The sequence below is a fragment of the Quercus lobata genome, chromosome 8 (assembly GCF_001633185.2).
Source record: "Quercus lobata isolate SW786 chromosome 8, ValleyOak3.0 Primary Assembly, whole genome shotgun sequence".
In the NCBI taxonomy this organism is placed as follows: domain Eukaryota; kingdom Viridiplantae; phylum Streptophyta; class Magnoliopsida; order Fagales; family Fagaceae; genus Quercus; species Quercus lobata.
The window spans coordinates 50,718,427-50,742,161 of record NC_044911.1 but is presented as its reverse complement, the minus strand read 5'-3'; the positions used below and the strand labels follow the sequence as shown (position 1 = coordinate 50,742,161).

The following is a 23,735-nucleotide window of genomic DNA, read 5'->3' as shown; positions in this document are numbered from 1 at the left end:
ATTTTCACAACAAATCACAGGTAGTTAGTTGTTATAGGTTTAAATTTGAACCGAACACTAAGATTACTTTTTTGCCTCAACAATAATAAGTAATAACCAGTAACAATCTGTCACTTAGGATTTGTTGTGAAAATGTTATAAACATATCATTTCTTAAAAAATATTCTTTAGAACCTTAATCCCAAATTTTTTCTTTTAGGTTGATTATGGATTCTTATCCAATTAGTCAAAATCGGTTACATATATTTTTTTCCTTTCATTCTATGATATTTCAAATCATATTATTTGTTACTTTCTTAATTGACATGTCTTTTTAATTATTTCTACTATTGTTGTTTTTCGTTTTTCTCTACCTTTTTTGTTTCTCAAAAAAAAAAAAATAATAACTTGAATCAATTCACTCCTTCTTATCGATACCTTAATCTATATTCTATAAATATGATCAAACTATCTTAAGTACTCTTCCTTCTTCTTTTTTCCATCAATAGGGGGTCACCCTTATCTTTAAGTTAATTTCATCATTTCTAATCCTATCTTTTTGCATATATCTACTTATCCATCTTAACATTCTCATTAAACTATACTCATTTTATGAATATGTTGTTTTTTAATAGCCCAACATATGGTATAATAGAGCATAGCTTGTTGTATGACAATTTACTCCTTACTATAAAAGAAAGAAAAACCAAAAAAAAAAAAAGTCAAGCTTGAATTGTTTAATTTTTATATTGCTTCAAAAAAATTTATATTCCTTATATTGGATATTTGCATATATATATATATATATATATATGTAAACTAATCGTTAATGTAAGGACACAATTTGGCTCCCAAACCCAAAGAATGGATGAACTTAGGCTCAAAGAGCCCAATACAATGAATTTGTAGAAAGTGGATTGGAAATCTAGGTTCTAATGAGTTGGGTAGCAATTACAGTTGATTCAAATGACCATAAAGTAAAAATGGACTGGTTGTATCTAATGAAAATTGTCCTCAGCACAATCCGAGAATATCAGTTCTTGTATATATCTCTTGAAGTTGGTTACAAATATTGTTCTTATTGCTACAATGATTCTCTCTTAATTCTCCCATCCTTCATCTTTAGGGTCTCCTCTTTGTTTTATACCATCTTCCTCCTTTCATCTCTACCCTCCACATGTAGAGTGGATTACTGGTGTTGATCTTTGTCCCATCAGCACTTTCCTAAAGCCTCTAGTAGTAGCTGTAAGGCTAAAAATTACTATTCAAGTATCACTTCCTCATTAATACGGCCAGAGAGTTAGCTACAGAGCATTCAATGTAGTAGTAGTAACTTTCTCTTAGATTTCTTTGTCCATATATGTCCCGTACCTCTTAGATATGTATCCTTACCAGTAGAATTTCCTGGAATGTTGTCCTGGATGGTGGACCACAGCTTCGGGCCTCAGCTTTGATCAGCCGAGGTGGCATCCCTCCTCGGATCACTTTCTTGGACTCTCATGATCATATCTCACCTCTTCATTCACTAACACAGACTCCCTTAACAGTGTTTCCCCATCCTCGGATGACCCAATGTCCTCGGATTGGGCCCCCGGCCCAACATATATATAGATACGCATTACTAAACCTACCACCCCTACAATTAATTTTAGTACTGAGCTTGGTTGTTTTCAACCCTAATTGGATTTGTGATGAATATATTTTAAAATTCATAACTTCAATGGTCATTTTCTCATTAGTTTCTTTTAAATATCACAAGTAAAAAAAAAAAAAAAATCTATATAACTACTCATATTCTTTTGTTTGGTGATAACATAGTGCTTAAAACCTTGAATTTGTATTTCATAGTTTGAGTATGGTGCATCATTCAATTATGTATAAATAAAATAATTTTATGATTAATATAATTGTTATTGGCTCAAGATTACTATACCCATCAATGTTAAAAAAGATTTTAAATAATAATTGTAAGGACACGATTTGGTGACGAACCTAACAGTATTGGGTTCACACGTAAAAGGCTCAGACAATACAATTTTTAGAGCGTGGGTGTAAAGAACTAGGTTAACTATAGCATTTCCCTCCAAGATTTCCCTTAAACCAGTTTCAGGTACAAGGTCGTTCTCACAAATATTTTTCTTCTGTGAATAATACCCTTTTCCCTTCTTACTTTCTTCTCTCTTGTTTCTCTCTGTTTTTTGTCCTCCTCTTTCCTTCTTTTTTCCCGATCCCCTGTTCCAGGTTCTTCTTTTAGTTTATATACCTCCCTTTGCGCTTCATCCTTGCCGCACACGTGTAGGTTGGGTTCGGAGGATTTCTTTCTGTCCCATCTGGCACCTCCTGGAACTTCCTATGGGCAGCTGTAAGGCTGCCTTCCCACTGTTCAGGTATCACCTCCACATTAATGCGGCCAGAGAGTTGGTTGAGAGGTCATTAATGCGGAGGTAGCTGTAGCTTCAGATATTTGTTTGCCTTATCTCTTTCATTTTTAGTCGGCTGCTCTACCCTTTGAGATGACCGAATTCGGAGCTCTAATCGTAATGAGCCCACGTCTTGATCGTCCTCGGAAACGATTGTCCTCGGACGAGTTATGCCGAGGACCAGGGTATCCTCGGACGGGTATACGGTCTCTGATGGGCCACTGGCCCAACAGTCCTGACCCCATTCTGAACCCTAGGGGCCCATTAATCGAACGATCCCCACAATAGCCCCTCAAAATCCTACTTTTCGACTCTTCAGGAGAAAAGGTGGATTTTAACGTCATAAGCCTGCACCTGTGCGCGTTTCGGGGCATGCCCCTGACGCTTCAGCACCCCGGTTTTGGTAGCATTAAATTCTGACGACTCCCTTGTCTCCCACGTTCGACGGCGAGATCTAAATCAAACGGTAGGGGGTTTCTCTTATTTTGTGAGTGGGAATTTTACCACTCACAACCTTCACATGACTATAAAGGCGCTCCCAAATTGAACCTACACCTTTATCCCTGATGATTACGCAGTTCCAGAGCTCATAAACTGAATCTGCCTTCTTCCAATCTTCTCTGTTCTCCTGGCGACCACAAATAATCACACGTTGTCCGAGGTCCTTCCTTTGAACCTGTAAGTCCTCTTGAAGCTTTTACTATTGTTATTCAATCACCAAAAAGTTTCTTTTCTACTAAGCCTCTCTAGAAAAATGGGGAAACAGCGGAATCCCTTTCGGCGTCTCGTCGACTCCGAGGAGGGTATTAGAAACTTTCGCTCTAAGTACAATATCCCACCAACGGTAGGGATGAGGTATGCAGCCCAAGGGGAGTGGGTTGACGCCAGGCAAACAGGGGAAGTGGTTATCCCCATGATCGCCTTTATCGAAGGTGGGATGACCATCCCCATGGGCAGTATCACTAGGGGTTATCTTAGTTTCTTTAGGCTATCCCCCACCCAATGCGCCCCCAATATGTTTAGGATTCTGGGTAGTATAGACGCTTTGAATCAGAGAATGGATCTAAACCTATCCCATCATGATGTGAATTGGGTGTATAGCCTTCACCGCTTAGCTGACCAGGATTATTATCTCAAGTCGAGATATCCTGTGGTAAGGCTAATTCAATGCCTCCCCACTTCAAATAAGCACTTAAAAGAGGATTTCCTTATTTTTTCTGGGGAATGGCATGATGGTCTACCTTGCCCGACAGTAGAAGGAACACCAAGTGAGTGCAAAATTGCAAACCTACGCCATTTAACTCATGAACACATTTTACTAACTTTTATTATCTTCGGGTCTCACAATTTTAACTTTGAAATTATTGGTTTTGCAGACAAACGCTACACGAAGCCCAATCTCAGATTAGTCAACAAAGCGAGTCTAGACAGATTATTGGGAGCCGAAATATACGTGAATGAGGCTGATGGTCAATTACGGGCAGCACATTTAATCCTTGGCTACACCCCCCTTTCTTTCGGCTTTCAGGCGCCGAAGTACGTGATTAGGGCACGCGATCCTCGGTTTCGCCGTATCAGTGTTGCCTACGAAGGGTTCGTTGTTCCAGAGGGTATTCCACTTCCTAAACACACACCCCTCACAAAGCCTCTTTTGGTGGCCAGCGTCTCGGCTAGGCCCTCTTTACCCTTATCTTCCCTCAAAAAGAAAGGAATCAATAGGAAAGGGAAAAAGGGAAAAAATAAGGAAACCGTTGTAACAGTGTCTGAATCCACAGACGACTTAGAGGTTCTCGATCAGCCCACAAGTCCCGAGGAAAGTTCTGACGAGATGGGGGCACATAGAAAACCCCAGAAAAGTTTGATGGAGCTAATGGAAGGTCAACAGGGAAAGGCTGCACCTGCCCAGACAATACCATCCCTGGTTTCATCTCTTCCAGCCAGGTCTCATCCTACAGTTCCTCGACACCTTCCCCAATCATCTCCGCCACCAATGCCAATCAATGCTGCCGAGCAAGAAAAGCACAAGGAACAGCAAAGTAGGGAGGTGGCAGATGCAAGTAGATCTCACCGCTCTCAAGAGGAGGATATTCAACGAGCTGCAAAGCAGCAGAAAACTAGGCACCCCGCTACGCGGGGTCAAGAGAAACCTGATTCCCCACATCCCGACTCACAGGCGTGGCTGCCAGCCCCTATGCTCGGTGGGGAGCCTCTGCGAAACGATGCCTCCATAAGGGACTTCAATGGCGGCATTGGGTGTCACGTAGCCTCGGCCATAGAGGAGGCCTTGTTGCTCCCAAAGGATATGGCTGAGATAAAGAACGTGAGGAAGAACCAACTCATCCTTGACAATAAACGACACTTGGGCATGGTGAGAAACCATTTTTTACACTGTTTCATTGTGCGACTGTGGCTTACTAATGCTTGTTTCCCGTTAATTAGAACGCTAATTCTCTCCCCGTTTCTTATAGATCATCCAAAATACTTTCAAGCTCGATGAGATGCTCAATGCCTGCTCCACCCAACTTGATGGTGAAAGGAAAAGAAGGGCATCGGCTGTACAAACCTTGTCCAAATCTGAACAGGATTTAACCGTCGCAAGGAAAAAACTACAAGTCGAAGAAGAAGCTCGCAAGAGTGCTGAACTGGCATCAGAAGGTTACCAGAAGCAGGCCGAGGAACAAACCAAGCTTCTGCATGAAGCGAACGTCGAGCTGAAAAAGACTCAGGAGCAAGTTCTTGTTCTTAGGAAGCATCTAGAAGAGACTCAGAAGCTAAGGGAGAAAGCTGAAAAGCTCAAAGAACAAGCCGAGCAAAAGGGCTACGAACTTGGGATAGCTGAAACTGAAAAAGCCCTAAGAGCCGAAGTTCCAGAAGTGTGCCGCATCTTCTGCGCGAGAACCTGGAGTGAGGCTCTTAACCGCGCTGGGGTTGAAGCCTCATCTGAACTACGCAGGCCAGAGAACGTGTATTATCCCGAAGCGATACGCTCCTCAGCTCCTCAGTCGTACCAGGCTGATACCCCTTCCCCAGCTATTAACCCCTCTATTGGGGAGGTTCCGTCTCGCAATTCTCCCAATAAACCCACTACTGCTTCCAAATCAGAGACAACCTCACACGATTTTCAACAAGAATTGGACTCCACCGTCCAATCAACTGGGGGCATTGCCAATTAGCAGAAAAATATAGAAATCGTTTTGTAATTTTAACTAGAAATGTAATAGAGTACTTTCTCATTTAGCTTCTTTTCATTCTGATGACTCTAAATTATCTTCACCCACACTTACTTTGTTGCCGTAGTTTTAAAGGGGTCCATCTCAATCACCTTTTTCACTATACGCCACCCTTGCATTCGAAGCTTTCTCTTTCTGACTTCTTTATAAAGGTCCGTAAGGCATTATTTCCACCAAGTTTATGATTTAGAAAACTCATCACTGCTCCGTTTACCGTTCAATACCTCGATACACCACTTAGCAGGCCAATTTTTACCGAGTTTACGGTCCGAGGACTTGGCATGATCTAATTTCTGTTTAACAATTTATTATGAATGGTAGGATGTTAATTTCCACTAAGCTTGCGATCCAAGGACCTGGCATAACTTAGCTTCTGTTTAACAATTCAGTATGAGTGATAGGATGTTAATTTCCACTAAGTTTGCGATCCGTGGACCTGGCATAACTCAGTTTCTGTTCAACAATTCAATATGATAGGATGTTAATTTCCACTAAGTTTGCGATCCGTGGACCCGGCATAACTCAGTTTCTGTTCAACAATTCAATATGATAGGATGTTAATTTCCACTAAGTTTGCGATCCGTGGACCTGGCATAACTCAGTTTCTGTTCAACAATTCAGTATGATAGGATGTTAATTTCCACTAAGTTTGCGATCCGTGGACCTGGCATAACTTGCGATCCACATGCGATCCTGGGCATAACTCAGTTTCTGTTCAACAATTCAGTATGATAGGATGTTAATTTCCACTAAGTTTGCGATCCGTGGACCTGGCATAACTCAGTTTCTGTTCAACAATTCAGTATGATATGACAGGATGCGAAATTTATAGGATGCATATTCGACGTAAATTTAAAAGAAGATATCTGAATTGAAACTGCTTTATTAGTAATAATACCTTCTGAGATTATTTACATTCCAAGGATGGAGTACAGGTTTTTCATCTAGGTCTTCTAGATAGTAAGCCCCTATTCCTGCTACAGAAGTAATCCGGTATGGTCCCTCCCAGTTGGGTCCCAGTTTTCCCCAATTTGGATTCTTAGTGGCCCCCAAGACCTTTCTCAGCACTAGATCTCCTATGGCTAACGGCCTCATCCTTACATTGCTATCGTAGCTCCGCTTGAGTTTGTGCTGGTAGTAAGCTAGCCGAACCATTGCGCTCTCCCTTCGTTCTTCAATCAGATCTAGATTGTGTCCCAACATTGTATCATTATTGCTAGAAGAAAATGCATTGGTCTTCAACGTTGGGAATCCTGTTTCTAGGGGAATAACGGCCTCGGCCCCATAGGTCATAGAGAAAGGAGTTTCTCCCGTCGAACGTCGGGGTGTTGTCCGATACGTCCAAAGCACATGCGGTAGCTCTTCCACCCACTTTCCTTTCGCATCGTCTAGTCTCTTCTTGAGCCCATTGACAATGACCTTGTTAACAGCTTCAGCCTGCCCATTGCCTTGCGGATAAGCTGGAGTGGAATACCTGTTTTTTATTCCCAGCTCTGAACAGTATTTCCTGAAGGCATTGCTATCGAACTGAAGCCCATTGTCCGAAACAAGAGCTCGTGGAATACCAAATCGCGTAACAATATTCTTCCAAACAAACTTCTTTACATCCACGTCCCGGATGTTCGCCAAGGGTTCAGCTTCAACCCATTTAGTGAAGTAGTCTGTGCCGACGAGCAAGTACCTCTTGTTTCCTATAGCTTTTGGGAAAGGGCCGACAATGTCCAGTCCCCATTGCGCAAAAGGCCAAGGGCTTGAGAGAGGATTAAGAACTCCTCCTGGCTGGTGAATATTCGGGGCATATCTTTGACACTGGTCACATTTCTTAACATACTCCTGCGCTTCTCTATGCATATTTGGCCACCAATAACCCTGCGTTAGTGCTCGGTATGATAGAGACCTCCCTCCGGTATGGCTCCCACAAATGCCCTCATGTAACTCTTCCAGGATTGATTCCGCTGTCTCAGGAGGCACACAGAGCAAATATGGTCCAGAGAAAGACCGTCTGTACAGCTTCTTATCCTCGGATAACCAGTACCGAGGTGCTCTTCTTCGTATTTTCTCGGCTTCCACCTTATCCTCGGGCAATGTGTCATTTTCGAGAAATTTTAATATAGGGTCCATCCAGTTTGGCGATGGACCAACTTGACGGATTTGGCGAACCTCCTTTTCTGGTGAGGTGGGAGTACACAAGTCTTCGACAACAATTACCCGAGGGAGATTTTGTACTGAGGAAGTGGCGAGGGTCGCCAAAGAATCAGCATGGGTATTCTCCCCTCGTGGAATATGTAGTACATCAAAAGATTCAAACTCAGCTCGCATTCGCCTTACTCGGTCCAGGTATCCTTGCATCCTTGGGTCTCTGGCCTCCAACTCTCCGGTTACTTGGCCGACAACCAGCCTTGAGTCCGAGAGCATCTTCACCGCCTTTCCACCCATTTTACGGACCATGCTCATTCCCATTATCAAAGTTTCGTACTCTGATTCATTTTAATATAGGGTCCATCCAGTTTGGCGATGGACCAACTTGACGGATTTGGCGAACCTCCTTTTCTGGTGAGGTGGGAGTACACAAGTCTTCGACGACAATTACCCGAGGGAGATTTTGTACTGAGGAAGTGGCGAGGGTCGCCAAAGAATCAGCGTGGGTATTCTCCCCTCGTGGAATATGTAGTACGTCAAAAGATTCAAACTCAGCTCGCATTCGCCTTACTCGGTCCAGGTATCCTTGCATCCTTGGGTCTCTGGCCTCCAACTCTCCGGTTACTTGGCCGACAACCAGCCTTGAGTCCGAGAGCATCTTCACCGCCTTTCCACCCATTTTACGGACCATGCTCATTCCCATTATCAAAGCTTCGTACTCTGATTCATTGTTAGTAGCTGAGAACCCTAGCCTTAATGATTTCTCTATGATGACCTCTTCGGGGGATATCAAAACCAATCCCAGTCCAGCTCCCCGTTGGTTGGCAGCCCCATCCACGTATACCTTCCACACCGGCCATCCTGACGCGGATATTGTGCCAACCGCTTTCTCATCCATGTGATCTCGATCCCTACTAATCTCCTCAGGGCACTCAGCGAATTCAGCTACCAGGTCGGCAAGAACTTGACCCTTCACAGAGGTGCGAGGCATGTATTTGATGTCAAAAGCACCCAGAATCGTTCCCCACTTGGCTATTCTGCCGGTATAATCAGCACTTCTAAGTATGGATTTGAGGGGCAATTGGGTCAAGATAACTACAGTGTGAGCTTGAAAATAATGCGGAAGTTTACGTGTTGCATGGACGACTGCCAGTATGGCCTTCTCTAACGACAGATATCTCACCTCGGCTTCATGGAGGGATTTACTCACATAATAAACAGGCCTCTGAACGCCCTTGTCTTCTCGCATCAAGACAAAACTGACTGCGTGAGGAGCTACCGCCAGATAGGCATACAACACCTCATCCACTTCAGGGCTAGACATGATAGGTGGTTTAGCTAAATAGTCCTTCAACCGCTGGAACGCCTCGGCGCACTCCTCGGTCCATTCGAATCCCTTCCATTTATGTAACAGACGGAAAAAAGGACGACACCTCTCAGCCGACCTGGAGATAAACCGGTTCAAAGCGGCAGTCATCCCCGTCAACCTCTGCACCTCCTTTGGATTTCGAGGCGCTTGCAAATCGTTAATGGCCCTAATCTGATCTGGGTTCACCTCAATTCCCCTATGGGTCACCATATACCCCAAGAATTTCCCGGAGCCTACACCAAAGGAACACTTCGAGGCGTTTAGGCGCAACCTATGCTCTCTCAATATCCCGAAGATGTTAGTGAGGTCCTTCACATGTTCAGTCACTACCTTGCTTTTCACCACCATGTCGTCAATGTAAATTTCAATGCTTCTGCCCAGCTGTGGCTCAAACATTTTAGTCATCATGCGTTGATAGGTTGACCCAGCATTCTTGAGACCGAAGGGCATCACCTTGTAATGGTAGTTCCCAACCGGGGTCACGAAAGCGGTCTTTTCTTGATCATCGGTGGCTAACGGAATCTGATGATACCCCTGAAAGGCATCCAAGAAACTCATCCTAGGGTGGCCCACAGTTGCATCCACCAGCTGGTCAATCTTCGGCATAGGAAATGGGTCCTTGGGGCATGCCTTATTAAGATCCGTGAAATCCACGCACACTCGCCATTTCCCCGTCTTCTTCTTCACCACCACCGTATTGGCCAACCATTGGGGGTAAAAGACTTCCTTGATAGCCCCAGCCTGTTTCAGCTTAATGACTTCACTTCTGACCGCTTCGGCATGCTCCTTCGACGGTCACCGAGGGATTTGTCTCCTAGGGGGAATGGCAGGGTTCACATTGAGCCGGTGACAAATGAAACTTGGGTCTACTCCTAGGGCTTCATACGGGTCCCATGCAAAAACGTCCACATTGGCTCGGAGGAACTCCAGCAAACTCGCCTTCTCTTGTAGAGGTAGCTTAGCCCCAACCCGGAAGAATTTTTCCGGATCATCGGCGACAATCACCTTTTCCAGATCTTCACATTCCACCCCATTAGTTAGTATGTCTAGACCTGACGCTGGGGGCTTTAATTGCTATGAATCATTGTCGGCTGTAGCCGAGGTTTCGGCCTCTGGCCGATGTTGAGTGGCCGCTACTTGGCATTGCCGAGTAGCCGCTTGGTTCCCCACTATCTCCAGTACTTGGTCTCCGGATGGGTACTTCACCTTCTGATGTAGGGTGGATGAAACCGCTTTAAGTGTGTGAAGCCAAGGTCTGCCTAGGATGGCCGTATATGGGGAATAAACATCTACGACAATAAAATCCACCTCTACCACCTTCGTGCCTGACTGTACGGGCAACCTGATTAGCCCCATAGGAGTGACCAACCTTCCTTCAAAACTGACTAGAGGGGAAGTATAAGTTGTCAAATCCTCCTGTTTCAAACCTAGCCCCTTGTATAAATCCGGATACATCACATCCGCTGCGCTCCCCTGATCAACCATCACTCTTCGGATATCGTACCCACTAATCCTCAACGTGACCACCAAGGCATCCTCATGGGGTTGTATAGTTCCAATCAAATCTTCATCTGAAAAACCCAAAATCAAAGGGACTCGCCTCTTGGCCCTCTTCGATGCTTGAGAGCGATCCTCAGCGGGGAATCGGGACACCGACAACACTCTAGTGGGGCAAGAACCAGTTCTTCCCGGGGCCGCAAAGATGACATTGATCGTTCCTCGGGGGAGCCTTGACGAGGCATCCCCCCGCACCTCAGAACCTGCCTGGCTCCCCCTTCCGCTGGAGTGGTGCAAGAGTTGCTTTAATTTCCCTTCTCGGACCAATTGCTCCAGGTGGTCCCATAAATTCCTACAATTGTCTGTCGTGTGCCTATGGTCTTGATGGTAATGGCAATACAAACTCGGGTTACGTTTCGTAGGCTCTCCCGCCATCCTGTTTGGCCATTTGAAGAATGGCTCATCCTTTATCTTTTCCAACACCTGCTGGACAGGCTCCCAAAACACTGCATTAACAACCTGGGCGTCCGCCGAGGTCGGCTGCACAGCGAAATCCCTCCTTGGTCGGCTATTATTATAACGATCCGACCTGAAATCCCTTCTCTCCTGAGGTATCGCTTTGGCCTTTCCCTTCCCCTGAAGTTGATCCTCCTCTATTCTTTTGTACTTCTCTATTCTATCCATCAACTGGCGCACACTGGTGACAGGTTTGCCCGTCAAGGATTTCCTCAAGTCGTGGTCAGCTGGGAGACCTGCCTTGAAGGTGGTTATAGCCACAGCGTCATTCTTCCCCCCTATCTCATTAAACATTTCCCAGTACCTATCCGAATAGCCCTTGAGAGTTTCGCCCTCTCGCATGGACAAGGTCAACAAAGAGCCCAGAGGCAAGGGAGTTCTGCTGCACGTAATAAAGCGAGCGCCAAAAGCTTGGGTTAGTGCTTTGAAGGATCCAATAGAATTGGCCCTTAAACCATTGAACCATCTCATCGCCGTCGGACCCAAACTCGACGGAAAAATCTTGCACATCAGAGCATCATCCCTGGAATGAATAGCCATCTTCTGGCTGTAATAACTTACATGTTCCACCGGATCCGAGTGGCCATCATACAGAAAGAAAGTAGGTTGATTAAACCGCCGAGGATGAGTAGCATCATCAATGCCTTTTGTAAAGGGTGATCTGGAAATTTGGCTCAGCGCTTTGTTCATCGCATCATTTCCCAAGCCCTTGCTTGTAGGACTTTTACGCCTCCGCCTATGATGACGCTCCTCCTCGTAGGAGAAAGTCTCACTCTGCGGGGTCCTCGACCTCCGCCTGTAGCTAGCCCCATCCGACTCCCCGGATGATGGTTCGGAGCGAAGTGGTGAACGCTCCCGTCGTACATGGCGTAACTCTCTCTTCAAATCCGCAATCTCACGTTGCAGGTCCCCATCATACTTCGCATGGGACACGTGACTCTTCCCGCGTGTACGGGTTCTCGTGGTATGAGTGGTATGCACGCTTCCCTCCTGGACTTCCCTCCGTTCGGGACTCTTTCGAGGACCCCCGCGCTGAGAGCCCCTTGACTCCGCCTGATGCGGGCTAACATCACCCTGATGCAGCCCTGCTGCGGGGTGAGGCTGTTCCACTCCTTCCATCGAAAACGTTGTATTAGAGGTTATACAAGCTAACACAAGCTCTCCCCACAGACGGCGCCAATTGTAAGGACACGATTTGGTGACGAACCTAACAGTATTGGGTTCACACGTAAAAGGCCCAGACAATACAATTTTTAGAGCGTGGGTGTAAAGAACTAGGTTAACTATAGCATTTCCCTCCAAGATTTCCCTTAAACCAGTTTCAGGTACAAGGTCGTTCTCACAAGTATTTTTCTTCTGTGAATAATACCCTTTTCCCTTCTTACTTTCTTCTCTCTTGTTTCTCTCTGTTTTTTCGTCCTCCTCTTTCCTTCTTTTTTCCCGATCCCCCATTCCAGGTTCTTCTTTTAGTTTATATACCTCCCTTTGCGCTTCATCCTTGCCGCACACGTGTAGGTTGGGTTCGGAGGATTTCTTTCTGTCCCATTTGGCACCTCCTGGAACTTCCTATGGGCAGCTGTAAGGCTGCCTTCCCACTGTTCAGGTATCACCTCCACATTAATGCGGCCAGAGAGTTGGTTGAGAGGTCATTAATGCGGAGGTAGCTGTAACTTCAGATATTTGTTTGCCTTATCTCTTTCATTTTTAGTCGGCTGCTCTACCCTTTGAGATGACCGAATTCGGAGCTCTGATCGTAATGAGCCCACGTCTTGATCGTCCTCGGAAACGATCGTCCTCGGACGAGTTATGCCGAGGACCAGGGTATCCTCGGACGGGTATACGGTCTCTGATGGGCCACTGGCCCAACAGTCCTGACCCCATTCTGAACCCTAGGGGCCCATTAATCGAACGATCCCCACAATAATAATGACAGTATCTACCCTAGATATTAAATTCTAATAAATGAAATAAAAAATCATTTGGTTAAATAAAATGATGATACATAAAACAAGCTTACTTTTTTTTAGTTAAAAATACATGTTTCATTAAAAAAAAGTTGATACATATATAAAAAATTAAATTAATATATCAGAAAAAAATTGAGTTTGTACATTTTTAAACTAAATTTTGTGCCTTGATGTAAATTGGTTAAACCTATACTTTTTTTTTTTGGTTAAACCTATACTTTTTTTTTATGAAGTTAAGCCTATACTTGTTAAAGTTTTAAATTAAAATATTATAATCAATAATTATAAATGTTACTTTTATTATCTTATAAAAAAAATTTTACTTTTATTGAAAAGATTAACCTTACACTATTACCGACATAACAAACAATGATATTCGGAAATTTTTTACTTTTTTGTGCCCTTGATGTAAATTGGATAAACCTATATTAGGAGTAGAAATTCTATTATGACGTCACCGGGTGATATTTTCACTCTTTTTTTTTTTTTTTTCGTTGTTCACCTTTTTTTTTTGTGCATTGTCTCTATAAAACAAAGCAAGCTTACGTCACTGGGGTTTATACTACTCTCTTTTTCTCTCTCTTTTTGTGGTTAGTTGTTCCTTTTTTTCTGTTCCCCTTAGTTGTCTCCATATTTCTTTTCTTCTCTTCATTTTTTTGTTAGTTACACTACTCTCTCTTTCTTTCTTTCTCTCTCTCTCTCTTTTTTTCCTCAGTTATTCGCCTTTTTTCGCTCCCTCTCATTGTCTCTATAAAACAAAGCAAGCTTTCTCTTATTTTAGTCGTATTCTCTTTTCTCTCAATCTCTTCTCTCATTTTTCTTTTCTTCTAATCATTGTTTGCTATAAGTGTCTCAAGGATGAGGAGACACGCCCGTGTGGCTGCTACAACATGATGTCTTCGAAAAACCACTTGTCCAACTGAGAGCAAAACCACAGAGACTGGTATCTTGTTAACTTTTTCTTTTTTGCTTCTTCTTTTTCATTGTTGTTTTTCTTGTTTGGTTGAATAATTTTTTTTCAATATATATATATATATATATTTATATTAATGGGAAGGGTAGCACCATAATTCTAATTGAACTTTTTTTAAGTTTTGCCTATATATATATATATATATATATTGTGAGATCAGACCAATGGGTCAGTTTCAATAGATTGTAAAATTGTGTATACTTTGCCAATAATTTGACCACAACAACGTATAGCTATAGAATAATTAGTAAAAGTGTAAAACATACATGTTATAATAACTTCCGTTTACTTGATGAAACAATAATACTATTAAAAATATGCGATTTTTATAATTAAAAGTACAAAAATAAAATAAAATATCTTGCGCATTATATTTTATGAAAATACTATAATTTTCCCCAATTTTAAATTTTTAATGGTCTTATGAGAACTATAATTGTTTCCTGTATTAAAACATGTTATTATTAGTCTGTTTAGAATCCGCTTATTTTATTGAAACTGAAAACTTTTTGCTGAAAGTACTGTAGATAAATGTAAAAGTTAGTTAAAATAATACGGTGGGACCCATAAATAGTATAAAAAAGTGCAGTGAGGCCCATAAATGGTAATAAAAATAAGCTGAATAGTAAAATAAGTTGGCAAAAATAATTTTTGCCAAACACACATTAAATATGACAATACAACTATCAAAATCAATATTTCTTAATTTCATATTTTATAATCTATAATTTATATTGAAAATTAACATTTTCAAATTTTTATTCGATCGTAAGCTTTTAATATAATTTGGATAATTAGATTTTAATGTCATTCAAACAATTATATATTATATATTTTTTGTCATATATATTACATATATATTTAAAAATTATAACAATTTTCTTGAAAATACATCCAAAAATTTAAAGAAAAGAAAAAGGGAAAACTATATACTAAAGTACGTACTTATCAGAGTATATTCCATGTGTTAAATTTTAATAACTATTGTCCATAGAATAACAGGCCAAAAAGGACACAAGGAAACTCAAATAATAGGAACATCAAAAGTATTAAGTATGTATAATTCAATTTAAGTCCCAATTAGTCCAAAATGGACCGAATGGGACCAAAAACCCTAAAGAACACAATTCACCTATAACTACTTTCCCCTTTCTCTCTTGTAAGCTCACTCCCAAACATCTAAAAAAAGGAATTTCCAGCTCCTCCTCTACCTGAACGTGGAAAGCTCCTTCGCTCAAACTAAGATGGCGATACCCAATGTAAGTTTAGTCGTTCCACACCATCCATCTCCATTACAAAGATTGTTCTTAGTATAGTTCTTTGTTGTTTTTGGCAAAGGAGTTGGCTCTGTTTTTAACAGTGTGTAGACTTGCTATCTTTTCAGGTTGTAGGCATTCAAAACATGGGAAATTCTTGCTTTATGGGGGCAACATTGCAAATGGTTGCTCAAATGCAAGAAATTAGAGAGATAGTAGCACAGAATAGGTGTCGGTCTAAGGGATTTTGTTTGCCTTGTCTGCTTCGACCATTGTTGGTTGCAATCCAAGATGAGCAAGTTGTTGTATTTTCACCGGTCAACCTTTATGAATTTTTACCCGGTTGTTTCCAATCTCTTTAACTTTTTTATAATTTTTTTTTAAAATAAATTCTAATTAGGTTACCTGGTTGTTTCCAATATTTTGCAGCTTTTGTTAGCATGTATTCCTGGGGAGACCAATTTGATGCAGTGGAGTTTTTCCAATTTTTTGTTACTCAAATGGGATTGTCTGTATCAAATTGGATTGAATTAATTTTTTTGTTAAACAATTTGATGCTTGTTGATACATATATAAAAAATTAAATTAATATATCAATAAAAAATTGAGTTTGTAATTTTTTAAACTAAATTTTGTGCCCTGATGTAAATTGGCTAAACCTATACTTTTTTTTTTTGGTTAAACCTATACTTTTTTTTTTTAATGAAGTTAAGCCTATACTTGTTAAAGTTTTAAATTAAAATATTATAATCAATAATTATAAATGTTACTTTTATTATCTTATAAAAATATGTTACTTTTATTGAAAAGATTAACCTTACACTATTACCGACATAACAAACAATGATATTTGGGAATTTTTTACTTTTTTTGTGTCTTGATGTAAATTGGTTAAACCTATATATATATAAATTTTTTTTTTTTTTGGGTTAAACCTATACTTTTTTTTTATGAAGTTAAACCTATACTTGTTAAAGTTTTAAATTAAAATATTATAATCAATAATTATAAATGTTACTTTTATTATCTTATAAAAAAAATGTTACTTTTATTGAAAAGATTAACCTTACAGTATTACTGACATAACAAACAATGATCTTTGGGAATTTTTTACTTTTTAAAGCTATTATGTGACTTAAGAAGGCAAAGCAAAATTACCTTCCTTTTTTCATATCAAGCTATTACGTGACTTAAGAAGGCAAAGCAAAATTACCTTTTCTTTTTTCATATCAAAAACTAGCAAGGCAAGGATTCTTGTGATGGCTGAGACAACTGAGAGGGTATTTAAAATCGCACGATTTGTAATTTAAGTGAAGTTTGATTGTTTGAGGGGTTGATTGTTGAGATTTTTTTTTTCTTTCAAATTTTTCTTGCTTATCCAAAAAATGTCTAAGAAAAATTGCATTATTTTTTTTTGTTTTTTATTTTTTATTTAATTAAAAATAAAGAATTTTTATTTTGATTATTTAAAGTTTTTTTTAAGTCATTTATATGATGTAGAATAGTTAAATCCATGTGTCACAATTTGATTAAATCAAACTGTACATGTCATAAGCTTACGTGTCACTCAATGGACACATCACACATCAGCAAAAAATTTAAAGGAGAAGTTGTTAATTAAAATGACATATAACGTTAGGGAGTAAAATAGTCAAAACGACATATAATATTAGGAAGTAAATTCAAATTATGAACTTTATAGTGTAAAATTCAAAAACCCTTTGATTTTTAGAGGTGTGTTTTGGACTTTAGCCTAAGTTTAGTAACTAAAATTATATTGTTTTGACCTTTGAGCTTATGTGGAATTTGATCATCCACGTCTCAACTCTCAATGATAATGGATAAAAGGGAAAAATTGCAATTGGCCTCAAATGTAAGGATCTAAATATAAAATTTTAAATGTAGGGGAACAATATCAAAATTACATCAAATTCAACTAAAACAATATCTAAGTGTCCGTTTGGATAGCTTTTTTTTGCCAACTTATTTTACTATTCAACTTATTTTTGCTACTATTTGTGGGTCCTATTGTACTTTTTGATAGGTCTCATTATACTATTTCATCTAACCTTTACTTTTATCTACAGTACTTTCAACAAAAAAAAGTTTTCAGTTTCAGCAAAATAAGCAGATCTTAAACAGACCCTAAATATGACAATACAACTATCAAAATCAATATTTCTTAATTTCATATTTTATAATTTATATTGAAAATTAACATTTTCATATTTTTATTTGATCGTAAGCTTTTAATATAATTTGGATAATTAGATTTTAATGTCATACAAACAATTATATATTATATATTTTTTGTCATATATATTACATGTATATTTAAAAATTATAACAATTTTCTTGAAAATACATCCAAAAATTTAAAGAAAAGAAAAAGGGAAAACTATATACTAAAGCATGTACTTATCAGAGTATATTCCATGCGTTAAATTAGTAACTATGGTCCATAGACCACAGGCCAGAAAGAAGGGCACAAGGAAACTGGACTTTGTCCCATTTGACAACTTATATAAATAGAGAAATGTTATGTAACCGACATTTTCACAATAAACTTTAAATGTCAGGTTGTTATAGGTATTTGTTGGTAGGCAAAAAACGTAATTTCAATTATAAGTTCAAATTAGAACTAAGTTATTAGAACTAATAAGAACTTACTACCTATAATTTGTTATAAAAATATTGTAAAAAAATTGTGGACTTAACACTTTTTATGAAAACAAGATAATTAAATATACAATACAACCCTAGCATGGAAGAAATTAAAAGGTAATTATTGTTGAACAAATCTTTTAAACCAACCAAACCCTTTTGTGAAAAATCAAAGATTTGTATTCTGTACACGATTAAGTATGCAACTATCATATTTTATAGCTTATCCTGACAGATGTCTGTTGTATTAATTCATTATAATATCCTGCTATTAATTTTGTTTTTGGTTGGGTGAATAGATAGAGGAACAGAAGGGTTCACTTGCTAGCTGGTTGTGCTCATGTAAATGGCTATGTTAAGATATTTGGTCATCCTTCTTTCCTAGGCAGTAGGGTCGTGGAGGCCATCTTTAATGGCATTTAATTTTTGTTGTTCTCGTTTTAATGGGGATTTAATAGTTTGGGACCAATGGATTTAAGTTCTGAATGACTACGTTTAAAATTCAATTGAACTACAACATTCTTAACTTAATAACATTTTACTTGCTAGCCATTGGCCTCAGTAGCCTATTGGCACCCAGGTACCCGTATGACTTGATGCTCGGGGGTTCTAGCCCCCGCAATCACCTAGCCAAAAAAAAAAAAAAAACATTTTACTTACTAAAAAAAATCAGAAACCACTCAGTGATATAATCACATAACTAATATGGCCAAACTTTTGTGGTAAGAACTGACAACGAAGATGAATGCACTAATAGTTGAAATGTTATAATTGCAAAAAAAAAAAAAAAAAAAAAAATCCTTTTATTATTTAAAACTGAGTTTGTGTGTGAAAGAAATCTATTTTCCTTTCCTAATGGTAGCCGGATAAAGTTCACCATTTTATATTTGTGTAATTAAAGATGTTAATCATTTTTTAATGCTAACCGGCTAAAAGACCCAAATTATAAATCTTACTTGCATTGAGAAACAAAGAACTAAGTGTTTATATCGTATATGGTTAATTTATAGTGAAATGCCTTTCCACGTGTTGCACCCTGCAGATTGATTTCATAATTGTTTTGAAAAGTTAATGTAAAAATTAGTTAACCTCAGAGTCATTATTTGCATCACAATAATAAAAATGACACATTAAGAAGTAAATTTTAAGTATATAAATTAAATAACAAACTTTTTTTATTGATGAACAATTTACTTACCTTTTCAAATCATATCATCACAGGATGTTTTCAAGAGTCGACCAAAAAAAAAAAAATCAAAAAGATTATATCGATACGATTAAACTTAGATTCAATTCCCTTATTCACCAAAAAAATCAAAAAGAAAAAAAAATGTTGAGATAAATTAATGGAAATGTCTTATCAAGATATATGTTATTAATCGACCTATATGTTAATCCCATCAAACAAATCAAGTATATATATATATATATATATATATATATATATCTCAGAATCAAACGTACAACTAACTCGTATGGCTTCTTCTTAATTAAACTCTTGCTCTTAGCCTAAGTGGTCCTTTTCATTTTTTGACTGAAGCATAATAAGTTCATTAGCTCCTCGTCAAATCCAAAGAATCAAACAAAGTTTCGTAATCATAGTGCATACTATATATGCAACTCAACAAAACACAACTTGCGCAAAATTGCACTGCATGTGTACGTAATTGCAACGATATATATATACACACGTTGAAAATTCTGTTTTTCTCATGCCTCTCATCCTATTCCCTCTTTATCTGATATCGCTTTCTATTTAACCGTTGCAAACTACACATGCATATATATAGAATATATAATATATGCATTGAGATTTGAGAATATCCATTTGTGTAAAATATCGTATAATTGGGTTCCACACAGTCCCAGCAATGAGCAAAGTGGTCCTTTAATTATTTATAGTTTTGGAGTTGGTCCCAAAGAGCAAAGTGGTCCTTCCTTTGATCCTCGGTTATGCCAAATATCATTTTAGGCACGAGATTTATTGTTGCTGTTGAGACTCTGAGAGTTCGCAATCTATTGGCAAGATTTTGAGATGTACGATTTGTACAAGTTGTGCATGTTCTTATATATATGCAGGAATAAACAAAGGACCAACAAAAATTATATGAAATAGATGGAAAATTCAATATTTCATGGCGTATATAAGGTCCTTTTAATTGAATTTTAATTGAAAGTAGTTAAGCAAATATACATGGATACGGGACATATTCTAATTTGAACTGTTATAGTGTCATGGCTAAGAGAGTTTTTCTTGCACAATTATGAGAGTCACCAATACACACCTAATATAACATTGACTCAACTTTGGGTGAGCAAATTTGAGCTCAATCTCATTCTACTTGGTAGAATCTACTAACGAATACTTGCCCTCAAATCATTGGCCTTGATACCACTTGTAGGTGAGAATACTTTAATGGGATTTCAATTGAGAGATTAATATATTGTATAGAGACATCATTTGACCCAAAAACTTAAACCTATAGATATAAACTTAACTATATTATATTAACTACTCACTTCTTTTATTATTACCCAAATGTTTAACAATCACGCAATTCAAATGTGACTATTCCAATAAAACTACACCTGCATGTTAATCACACAAGATTGGTGTGTATTAGGAAAAGAATTTTTCCTCCTTGATAGAAAATTACGGCACGAATAATGAGCGTACTTAATTAGTTAATCGATGGACCAAACAAATTGTACCAATTGGTTGCTGATTAACTAGTATAATATATCTTTCTCAATGCCGTAGCTTAGATAATTGGGCCTCAATTTAAAATGCTAAAGACTTTTTATTTTTTTGCTTGAATAATGCTAAAGACTATGACTCTGTTTTGTGACAAATATTATAAATACCCGAGTTGACTACAAAATGTTGCTTGAAAGGTTAGCAATGGGCTTCTCGCATATTTGTTCTCATTGAATCCTAGATTTTGAAATTTGACTTTGGAATTAGCTATGTGACGAATCCATGATCTCTTGCCCCTTTAAAAGATTATGTTTATTATTTCTTTTAAAAAAAACTTATAATTGTGAAAAATATTATTTTAGTTATTTTAAGGTTTTGAGTATACACTGCTAGATCTAATCAAAGAGACAACTAAAAGAAACAAAAATACGATGATTAATACAAGGTTTTTACAATCTTTTTTTATTAAATAATCAACTCACACTCATTGACCTAGAACTATGGGGATAGCTCATGTACTCTTCTGATGTACATAAAGTGTAATCATACTTAAGATACAAACAAGAATTCCTATGTAATATTACATCCTTCTAAATACATGGCCCATTTGTAGCACCAAAGGCTTCAAATTATATTTTATCAAAGACAATTGTGGTCGTTTGGAAACGTATATACAAGACCACAATGGAGTGTGCTCGTAGTATATAGATGGCGTACAATACAGCACGGTATAGGATGCTAATAATATTTTAGGTCTGAAATTTGTAATTAGACAAATAAGATTTTAATTACACACATCAAATTGAACCTAATTTCCGAAGGTTTTAAGGAATAAACCCAGCACTTGTCACACGTTGTAAGTAATAATTAAGTACTGGAAACTGAGTATCACCAAGCTTAGTAGCTTACCTTGGAGTTGATGTACAAGAGCACATGCAAATGGCTTAATTATCTATTAAGATTAGACTGAATCATCATTTACTTAAGGATAATTATCTATTAAGATTATCACAGATTATCATAGACTTTTCGATTGAAGTGAATCTGTAATATTATAATTGTATATCAAAGTTTACTTGGCAATCGCAAAGCCATGGTTGCGGGACAAAAATGTGAATCTGTGATACGTGCATTTACGTACATACCTCCATGTGAATATTATATTGTATTTAACAATTTATCTATTATAATTTTTTTTTACGTGAATAATTTATTTTTTCAATTTTTTTAAGTCAATATTTGACTGGTGGATGAATTTTTTTTAGTAATTAGATAATACCGAGTACATCTTCAATAAAATTTATTTTATTTCGATTAATATAGACTCATAAAGTTTTTAAATTGCAATAATTTAAAATTGTATTGTGATTTGTGAAACATTTATGTTCTTGAAAATCTGGAGCTTAGCTTAAAAAAAATATCAAACTCTAGCGTTGATTATGTAATTATCAACATGCTTTATTGTTTATTCCATTTGTTAGCAAAACATGTTTTAAGTATTCATAGAGTTGAGTTTTCTACTTGGATTAAAGAAAGTCCTTGTTCGTTAGAATAAGCTTTCTTCATGATGTAGTTTCTAACTTTCTATTTCTCTATTTGAATAAAATTCTTAGTCTTTCTATTTTTTTTTTTTTTTAAAAATTAGTCACAGGATACCACAAAATATAAATTTATTACTAGGCTATGACTTAAACCCCAAAGGTGTGTTAGAGCACGTCTAGTACACTGAATATGAATTACAACATGAATGATAATTTTTATTATTAGGAATAAAATGCGTTGTAATAGAATAACTAAACATATTCATAAGTTTGATTGTAAGCTGTGTGACATTAGAATAAAACTTAAGATATATTTTAGGAAATACAATTATATTTCCTAAAAAATAATATATATTTTTTAATATTTGAGAGAGAGATTAGTTTTTTTTTTTTTTTGATAATTATTATATGCATATAAAAAGTTTGTTTATTTGGAAATATATTAATTTTAGAAATTATTACACCTCTTTTATAGAAGAATAATTATTCCTTATTTTAAAAAATAGTTATTCATAAAGAACGATTCATTCATTGTAATAAAAATATAACCAAGTTACTTTTTTTTTTTTTTCTTGAGAAATAAATATAACCAAGTTACTAAATAGCTAAATCATATTTACAGTAGTCTACCAAACATTCCTTTAATATAACAAAGTTTGGCAAATGGGGGTGGGGATGCAACATTGAGTTAAGGGCCGGAGATGAAACTATTATTGGGCTTAACGTCAGGCCACTGCTTTGCCATGATCCATGAAGGTTGATGCCCGGTTGAAAGGGCCATGTGAACCTATTTTCTCAACTACTTGAAAGCATAACGTTTTATGACAGCCCACACTCCAGTCCATAATGCAAAGATTATTGAATAATTGTATAACAAGCTGGACATCTCAAAGCCGATGGAATGGTACAAGATTTATTCATGCTTCAATAGGCTGCGCTAGGAGGTGCCAAGGGGGCCATGGCCTCCTCTAGCTTTTGAAATTTTCAATTATTATTCTTTTAAATTTGGTAATAAATTTAAAAATTACACAAAAATGTATTTACCGCCCCAGAAAAAATTTCTTGACTCCGCCACTACGCCTTCATCGTATACCACAGCTCCAATTCCTTTGGATTCTCTGGCCAAAAAAAACAAATCCTTTTTTAAGCTATGTCTACCACTCATACAATACAACATAATCCTTCATAGTACTCTACGCTATATGGGATTACTAGGTTGGCTTTGATAGCTTTTGTATCCAACACGCTTAGAAGTTTCACAAGCTTCCATTTACCTTGAGCTATATGGGATTACTTGGCTTTGATAGCCTTTGTTAAGGAGAGGGTTAATCAAATTCAAATTTATGCAATCCCAAAAGAACTAGTCAAGTCATGTTTAATTCTTCTCGTAATTGCTTATATAGTCCAAATTAACCTTGAAAGGCAATAAGGTTTGATGTCAGACACAGATAGTCTAGCTACAAGGGTGTCAAGAATTCCAATCAAA

The 23,735-nt window shown here is 37.8% G+C and overlaps 1 protein-coding gene across 1 annotated transcript; it reads left to right on the top strand.

The window, feature by feature from the left end:
* Positions 1-4,227: 4,227 nt before the first annotated feature.
* LOC115957027 lies at positions 4,228-5,572 on the top strand. Its single transcript, XM_031075271.1, has 3 exons — positions 4,228-4,767; positions 4,868-4,954; positions 5,192-5,572. The coding sequence occupies exons 1-3, from the start codon at positions 4,228-4,230 to the stop codon at positions 5,570-5,572; spliced, it is 1,008 nt and encodes a 335-aa protein (XP_030931131.1).
* The last annotated feature ends 18,163 nt before the right edge of the window (positions 5,573-23,735 follow it).